At 35.8% G+C, this 9,469-nt stretch overlaps 1 protein-coding gene across 1 annotated transcript in view; it reads left to right on the top strand.

The window, feature by feature from the left end:
• Positions 1-9,469, top strand: part of Ppfia2 (PTPRF interacting protein alpha 2) — a 536,445-nt gene that overhangs the window by 445,966 nt on the left and 81,010 nt on the right. The window contains exons 12-14 of the mRNA XM_023717819.1: positions 3,035-3,126; positions 7,239-7,374; positions 8,124-8,344. Coding sequence (XP_023573587.1) covers positions 3,035-3,126; positions 7,239-7,374; positions 8,124-8,344 — 449 coding nt within the window. The remainder of the gene's footprint in view (positions 1-3,034; positions 3,127-7,238; positions 7,375-8,123; positions 8,345-9,469) is intronic.

Genomic DNA, 9,469 nt, shown 5'->3' with positions numbered 1-9,469 from the left:
TTTTTTTTTTTTTTTTTTTTTTCAGAACCTGGGATTTAATTCAGGCCCTTGCGCTTGCCAGGCAAGTGTTTACTCCACTGAGCTAACTCCCTGGCCCAATCATGACACTTCTCAAAATATCTCTTGGTTGTTTCATGTCTTACTGTGAGGAAAAGCCAAAGTTTAAAAGTGCTTAGGGTGCCTTGAAGATCTAATTACCCATTCCAAATCCTGCAATCATAGTTTTCTAAATCTATCCCAGGTCCTTTCTCTTCAATCTGTCCAACTCACCCACATGGGATTCTTCCTCTGCTTCTTCAGATCTCTGTCCACTAAGGGGCATTGGAACCTGCTCAGCCTCCTATTCTCAATGTCATTTCTGAAGATACTTCCATATTTTGTACTTTTGTATTCTATTTCCAGGTCTTTCCTCAAATACCTTGTTATCATGGAATAAACCTTCCATGGCTTCCCTGTTTTCATTCTAACAACACCTTTATACTCTTATGAAACCTACTTTTCTATCTTTCTTTTACACTGGATTATAAATTAAATGAGGGCAAGAACTTTAACACTGTCCTATGTATCTTAGGTGCCTGGAACCTGAGAGGTACTCAATTCATTCTGTTAAAAAATAATGAATAAAGGGCCAACCAGATAGCTCAGTGGACTAAAGTGCCTGCTTCAGCAGAGTGCAGCGGCCAGTTTGATCCCCAGCATGCTGTGCTGCCCTGCCCCTGGGGTGCGCTGAGATGAAGATTGGGACTGGGTGTGGTGGTGCACACCTGTAATCCCAGTTCTTGGGAGGCCGAACACAGGAGAATCACTACGAGTCTGATCTGTGTAGTGAAACCCTGTCCTAAATACATAAAAAAGAAAAAAAAATAAGTGAATTTATAGTTTTTAAATTACAAGTATTTATTGTACTAGTATTTATAAGTTAGGTCTTACATACCACCGTCTATTGACCATATGCTAAATGGGGTAACATGTTAAATAAATCAAAACTCTCATGGCGCTAGTTTTCACTGCATGAAAACTCGTGGTATAACCTGTTAACTACAGAGGAAAAAGAGCTATGGAGGAAGAGCAGTGGAAGAAGAACCGAGCAGAGCACTGGGATCAGGGCAGAAGGGGTGGAAGAAGAAAAAGGAAACCTTTCACTTATGTCTATGTTTAAACTAAGATCTGAAGGATGAGGGAGAGCTCGTGGAGTTTTCTGAGGCACATAAGACATTCTCTACAAGTAGCAGAACATGTGGAAGTCTGGAAGTATTGTATATTATCAGTAGGAGCAGAAAGAAAAGACATAAAGACTGGATTAATATAGCCAGAGGACTGCTAAGCCCAGTCTCATTTTAAGTCCTGAGCCACAGAAACTTCTTACACTTATTGAGGGCTAAAAGCAGGCCTAAGGAATGTGCATAACTAACTCTGTGAATACAAATTACTATCTCCATTACCTTCCAGTATTGACCAAAGTCTAAGTTCATACGATGCTAGCTTACCACATCTCAAACAGAAGATCAAAGGGCACCTCCAGGAACTGCTGGTATTTGTGGCCTTGTATCCCAGCTTGCCCGAATTTAGAAGATACAATGGTTTGTCTTGAGCTCTGTTTCTTTCTCTTTGCACCCTCTCTCCTCATAGCTTTACCCTGGAGGTAGGAAATAATCTCCTCTTCATGAGGTCTTTGAGAAGTCAGGAAAGCTTTGAAGCATGAGCTTTGAAGCACTCACTGACTGGTTCTGATTAAATAATTTATTTGATCATATATATGTTTTTTGTTATTATTATTATTATTATTATTATTATTAGTATTATTTTGGTGGAACCAGGGATTGAACTCAGGCCCTTGTGCTTGCCAGGGAAGCACTTATTCCACTGAGCCATCTCCCCTTCCCTATACATATGTTTTAAGATGATGTAAGTAGCAGAAGAATAAGTGAAAAGAGGTTGAATCTGATAAAATAACTTAAGAAAAAGTCTAAAAGAACATAGAGTAGGATGATAGAGAAAAGGGAACAGAAAAGAGAAACATCCCAAAAACTACACTGACATGAGTGAGGTGGGAAAAATATATGAATCAAGTAAAATGAAACACACTGGAAAGAGAAGAAGCCAAACACTGGGAAGGAGAAAGCAGCCCAAGGTCATCTGAAGGACACATTTGTACATTGCTGGCCACCGGAAACAAGAAGAGGTGGCTCCTGCCTGTGATCCCAGATCAGGGGAGGCTGAGACAGTAGGATCACTATGAATCTGAGCTGCACAGTGAGACCCCATACTGAATGAATAAATGAATAGTTTTATTTAAAGGTTATAATAACTAAAACAATATTAAATACTTTCATGAGTTTTAAACTTAAAAACTAGTTAAACTAGACCTTTAAACAAAACTGTAAGTCGGCTTCCATATTCATAAATTGATAGACTATAATGTAAAGGCCAAGAGAATATTATCAGAAGCCAGGTAATTGTAGTAATTCTATGACTATTGAATCAAAAATAGATCAATATTTCTTGTTAAGGTGATGATATTTTGCTGATTCTTTTCAATCAATCTTCTTTTACTTGTATGTCATTCAACTCTCAAAGAATAATGAAGTTTTTTTTTTTTTTTTTTTTCAATACCAGGGATTGAACTCAATCCTGCACTTGCCAGGCAAGTGCCTATTCTGCTGAGCTATCTCCCTGGCCCCAAATTTTTTTACTTACTGCATAAATTAAACTTTTATTTACTTTTACTACCAGATATTATTTCTGCTCTGCATTTTAAAGTAATAATTTTATAATCAGTGATAATTTTAATATTCTCATGATTTTGCAAAATTTTAGGAATAGTGAATGTAGATAATTTTTATTAATGCCTATTGTTCTTATTTATTACAGTGGTAAATTCAGGCATATTTTGCCATCCTGTCTAACAATCTTTAATAAAGTATATTTATCAGTTTTCCTTTTGAAAATGGCATTAAAGCTTTGTTTGTTATAACTGAATATTTGTATTATTGGCATATGACTATCATCTGAGTAACACCTTTTCAATATTTAGGAAAGATTAGCAGAAGAAATTGAAAAGCTGAGATCAGAACTTGACCAACTGAAAATGAGAACTGGCTCTTTAATTGAACCCACAATATCAAGGTAAGATCCAATTAAAAGCTTTTCTATACAGAGTTCACTGAAAAAAATATGTATTTCCCTTTGGTTTCATATCTCCTCAGTGAATAAGTATGTCCTATTGCTCAACATTCATCACTATAATTTGGCTTTTGCAGATTTAATTTCTATATGTAAAAATAAATTTCTAATTTAAAAATCTTTGTTGCAGATATTCAAGCAACTTTAATACCATTTGTATTCATCACTTACTTATATAAAATATATATTTAAATACTCCCAGATAACCTAGTTTAGCAGTGTATAAGAAGATGGCATTTCCTTCCAGGAAGAAGCTTCAGCATTTCTAAGTGCGTGCAGTGCAGAGGCCCAGTGCTTCCTATCGTAAATGCTGCTGGCTGTGACAATATAGCATCTCTGCCTTTCACAGTAACGTAAATTAAGATGGAAGGTGTAGCTGTGTGCATAAAAATGCATTTGAAGGGCTGGTGAGATAGCTCAGTGGACCAAGCACTTGCTTAGGCAAGCTCAGGGACCAGACTTCCATCCCAGGTACCACAGGCTGCACTGGCCCCACCCCGACCACTCTGAGCCAGCCACTGAGACTAGGCGTGGCAGTGCACACCTGTAATCCCAGCGCTGGGGAGGCTGAAAATGGGAGGATCACTGCAAGTCCGAGCTGTGTAGTGAGACCCTATACAAAATACATAAAAAAGAAAAACTGCATTCAATTAAATTTAACCATGTTCACCTATTTTAACTCACTGCTTCACTGAATAAGAAATGACTGCTTACTTGATGGGTAAATATAAAGTTGGATAGACTGGTGCATATAGTAATAACTCATATAGTTTTCTTTTGTGCTAAGGCCTTGCACTGAAATTTGATAAAAATCCTTAAGAGGATTGTTTTTCATTTGATCTTGTATTTACTGGGAAATATGAAATAGTGCCTACTATTTAAAACTGACCATCCAGCTTCTAGAAGGAATCTGTTTTTCTTGGTATTGTGTTTATTTTAGGAATATTAACTCAACAAGAGCAAAAATGTATGGTAATATTAATAACTTCTATATTTTCAGCACATAAAATATTATGTGGCTTGTAGTATGATTTCAGTAAATATTCCTGAATGTATGAATGAATGAATGAATGAATGAGTAGCAACACATTTTTCAGGTGATGTGATAAAAACCCAAATTTAAGAAATTGTAGCTGATCTTATGCTCTTTTTCAATGTAAGTATAAAGATAAACAATATTCATTATCTGAGTACTTCTTCACTTCAGTATCAGAATTACAGTTCTGCAGGCTTACAGACATCCAAAGAATTTCCAAATATATAAATCATTAATATAGAAAATCATGTTTATTTTTAAAATTCTGACCACATATGTGAACTGAAATTGTTAATTCAGCCATATCTGTTCATATGCAAAAGTGCTGATGGAGATGGTGATAGAGGAAAAGAGCTGCTGAACTAGCAAAGGAGTAAGCGTGGAAAAACAATCACCATCCAGCCAACACATGGGGTTTCCTACTGGGAGCCACCAAGGGTTTTTCTCGGCTTTTGGATGTTAGGTTTCAGAAACACAAAATTGCAGAAACATGGAAAAGTCCATCAGCACGCTGTGGAGTCGTCATGCAATCTAACAGGGTGGTGTGTCTCCACAACAAAAGAACACTGAAAGCATGCAGAACGTTTCTTCGTGAATAGAGCAGAGGGCAATGGAAAGAAGAGATGGCCAAGAATAAGGTGGACCATATTCTCAGATGTCAGATGGTTAATACATTTAAAAAAAGAAAAAATGCATTCAATTAAATTTAACCATGCTCACCTATTCTATCTCACTACTTCATTGAATAAGAAATGACTGCTTACTTGATAAGTAAATACAATGTTGGATAGACTGTTGCATATCGTGATAGCTCATATAGTTTTCTTTTGTACTAAGGCCTTGTACTTAAATTTGATAAAAATCCTTAAAAGAATTGCTTTTCATTTGATCTTGCATTTACTGATCTTGTATTTGATCTCTCAAGCTGGCGAAAGCCATTTTTTCATTAAGATTATAATAATATATATTTAAAACAAATATATAAAATTAGTATTTTCTGATTACTTCACTGGTGCTGCCAATAAAATGAGACAAGTGAGCAGAGGAGATTTAGAAAGCAAGTCAGTCTGGCTTGCTAGAAAGTTGAGCAAAGCAAAACAGGGACATTAGAAAGGCTCAGTCTAGAGAGGGCTTTGAAGGGACACTGAAGAGTTTTTACAGGTTTTAAAGAGCCAGTTCTTCACTTTCCTCCTTGTTTTCAGGAAAGGATCAAGAACTGAAAGATAAAACAATATTAAAAAATACTCCTAAGAAAGTGAGTTATATTATTAGAAACTCCTCTCTGATGACCAAAGGGATAAGAGCATAATTAGCCTGGCACAGGTGAAAGAGATCTAGACCGTTCAAGACGTCTAGAGTGGAAGTTAATTTGAAACAACATTATAATTTTATTCATTAATTATCCTGCTAGATATTTATTAAGTATTTATTTTGTGCGTGGGCGCCTCCCTGATTTTTGTCCTCATGAAAACCTGATCTTTGTTTTCATGAAACTTAGTGCTTCCTCTGAATAATTAAAAACTGAGAGTTGCAATGTTTCTAAGTATACCCTGGCTACTTCTTTTTTTTTTTTGAAATATATGACTTACCCTGTCAAACAGCAGTTTCCAAAAGCCTCAAGTTTATTGTTATAAAAATAATAACTGCCATCAATTTGCCTGATGATTTCTCAGTTGGTTTGCTCTAATTACCCCCAAACACAAAAGGGTCGAGAATCAGCTAAGTGTCTCCCACCACTGAAAACATCCAGCCTTCCCTTACTTTTTTTTTTTTTTTAAAAAAAAAAAAACTTGACAAATATTCAGCTATGCTTGTCTTTGTTCATCACGGGAACAATGGGACAGAGTATAGTCAATCAGCAGGAGCCCCAATTTCAGCAGAAAACACAGCTTCAAGTATATTTTCTATTGATGATGGTTCTGTTATTTCATTTTAGAGGACAGCATGAAGTTACTGTTATTACCACCATCATTATTGTCACAATGAATCCATAGGAAAATAATGTGCCTGAACAAGCCTACTCTACACTTTGATTACAGTGCACTTTATTACCATGTTTATTGAAAACCAGTGTGATGATATTTTCCAAAAGAAATTTTCCAACTATTTCATCTCTGAGGAAATTACAGAATCAAACATGCTTACCAAAAGATCTTTCTTTCATTATTTTTGTAACAATAGCTTAACAAAATCTAAAAAAAAAAAAAAGGTTTCTGTGCAGTTACTATTTTATTTTAAATATAAAATTATTAATCTTATAGCAATACAATTTTAAGCATGTTGTTTCCCTGAGTTGAAAAAGAACATTCTAATATAGAAACTGTGTTAAATAATTTCAATATTGCCAGTTGGTAAGGTTTTGGGATGCTAAGATTTATGCATTTTCCAGCTAAAGGGAAACATTTAAAATAAATATAATAGCGGGACGGCCAAATAGCTCAGCGGATTAAAGCACCTGCAAGCACTGAGCTGGCAATTGTAACTGGGCGTGGTGATGCACACCTATAATCCCAGCTCTTGGGAAGCTGTAAACAGGCAGATCACTATCAGTCTGATCTAGTAGTGAGACCTTGAACACCCTATAGAGCCTTCCCTAAAATACATAAATACATAAATAAATAAATAAATAAATAAATAAATAAATGGGAAATATTGAGATGACCACTGATGAATACAACTAATTAGAGTTGCCTGAATTTAATACCATGATTCTTGGCTATCAATCCAAACCTATATCATTGCCCTGTGTGTTTGAAAATGCTAATAAACAGGAAGGTTAAAGCATATTCTAATGGAAGAAAAGGCACTAAACTTTTGGCAATAAACTTGAGAGGCGAATTTCTAGTGTACCAGAAGTTTCAGAAAAGACCTTAATTAGCAAAACAACTAATGCATTTTCTTTTTTGATGCTTATTTCCTTGAGGGTTTCTCCCCTATTGTCAGTTAAGGAACAGAGGGAAATTTGCTGGTAAGTCCAATTTTTAAGATTAGATATAGTTTGTATTTTTCATTTTTCCAGAACTCATCTAGACACTTCAGCTGAGCTGCGGTACTCGGTGGGCTCGCTAGTGGACAGCCAGTCTGACTACAGAACAACAAAAGTGATAAGGAGACCAAGGAGAGGCCGCATGGGTGTGAGAAGAGATGAGCCAAAGGTCAATAATTTAATTCAACTGTGATAATTTTAATGAAATACTTGATTTTGGGGGCTAGGGAAATAGTCCAGTGGTCTAAGCGCCTGCCTGACAAGCAAAAGGACCTGAGTTTGATCCCTGATACTTCATTTTGTGCCAGCCACTGAACCCCAGGTGTGCCATACTGGCCCAGAATTGCTGAGTCTGAACTGCATAGTGAGACCCTGCATCAAAATGTATAAATGTATTGATATGATAAGACCCTGTATCAAATATGCATATATATATATAATATTTTGTTAGAGCCTATATGAGTTTTGAGGAGATGATTCCTAAGTTATTTGTTATAATAATTGTTGTCTCAGATTTAAATAAGAAAAATGTAGTTAAGACTAGTATAAGAAAAGCAGATACTTGAGTACAATTACAGAGAGATTGCCATATTTACAAAAAAGAGAGAACTCTTGTAAATATAGATGCTTTAAAATAATCATTGTAATTATTGAACTATAAAACATATGGAAATATATAATCTCTATTCCTATTTAAAGTAAATATAAATGCTAACAATTAATAGCTCCTATTACATAATGTGCCAAAGAATTATTTTACACAATAAGTAAACTAAAATGTTAATAATTGATTCTGCTTTTGCTAGGTCACTTGTAAAAGCATTCATGCTTTTTATAATTGCTATTATTATTTTATAAATTAGTGATTTAAAAATAAGCAGTATGATAAACACTCTGCATTGTTCATTTGTCATTCAGGTGAAGTCCCTGGGGGATCATGAGTGGAACAGAACTCAACAAATTGGAGTCCTCAGTAGCCACCACTTTGAAAGTGACACTGAAATGTCTGATATTGATGATGATGACAGAGAAACAATTTTTAGCTCCATGGATCTTCTCTCTCCAAGTGGTCACTCTGATGCCCAGACCCTAGCCATGATGCTTCAGGAGCAGTTGGATGCTATCAACAAAGAAATAAGGTGAGTTTCATTAGTACTGATGGGTCAGGAAATCATAGGGGAAAAATGGGATTGATTCTCAGATCAGAAGCGCTGCAGAAAGCCAGGCTTCACCCACAGCCAGGGAACAAGAATGTGCATTTTCACAGGAGTCCTGCTGCTAGGAATGATATAGGGCCTCTGATTTATCCACATAATGAAAAACTCTAACTCCAACCTATGAGAGGTCCAACATGCCAAGTTCATCTTCTGCAGAATCAAAGAATGAGTTCTATGGAAAAACAGAGGTTAAGAGCAAGAATACATTTTGAGTAAAGAAAACTTCTGTCTGAGAAAGACAGAAGTGGACCTGAAAAGTGGGTTGCCTCCAATGCTATTTCTCAGAGGAATGTATGTAGATCAAAATCACAAGGTTGGTATAAGGTGGGACAAAACTATGATCAACTCATTAGATAAAAAATATAGTAGCTTAGGTAATATCTATCTGATGGGGAAGCAAGTCAAGTAGCAAGTGTGATAGGAAAGAAGAACAAGGGCCTTGCCCAGAAGGGCTGAGTCAGGGGCTCCTGGGCCCCACCCGGTACTGATGCTTGTTTAGAATTTCAATCACTATATCCCTAGGGGAAGTATGTATGTGTAGTCATTTCATCTCCCGTGGAGGTCTGGAATTCAATAAATTTGTACCACCCACACTCAGAAGGTATCTTCTGCTCTGACTCCTTCAGTAAGCTAACCCTGGCTGACTGTAATACTCTTATCTGCTTAGCTGTCTGTGATACCACGATATCCACATTTCTCTCTTGTAAATTTCAGATAGCCCTTTGGCAAACATGCGATGTATATGCAGACAAATGACATGGGGGCAGTATAAAATATGATAAAGCTAAATTTTTCTTCAGGGAATTTTAGAGTACTTTTTACATTAAAATTTACTATTAAGTGGAAGTGAGTTGTGGTATTAAGTTACATTCTTCAGACAGCTATCATATTTCATGAGAAGTACTTAATAGTATACAAATTACAGTACATTTAGTACATTACAGTAAATTTAGTTATTTACATATTGGTGTGGAATATATTTTATTTTATTTTGTTATTTATTTTTGTGACTAGGAATTGAACCTATGGTGTTCATAGTGAGCTATA

The sequence above is a fragment of the Octodon degus genome, unplaced genomic scaffold, assembly GCF_000260255.1.
Source record: "Octodon degus isolate 3935 unplaced genomic scaffold, OctDeg1.0 scaffold00004, whole genome shotgun sequence".
Lineage (NCBI taxonomy): Eukaryota > Metazoa > Chordata > Mammalia > Rodentia > Octodontidae > Octodon > Octodon degus.
The sequence above is the reverse complement of the archived record's forward strand: the minus strand, read 5'-3'. Positions and strand labels throughout refer to the sequence as shown.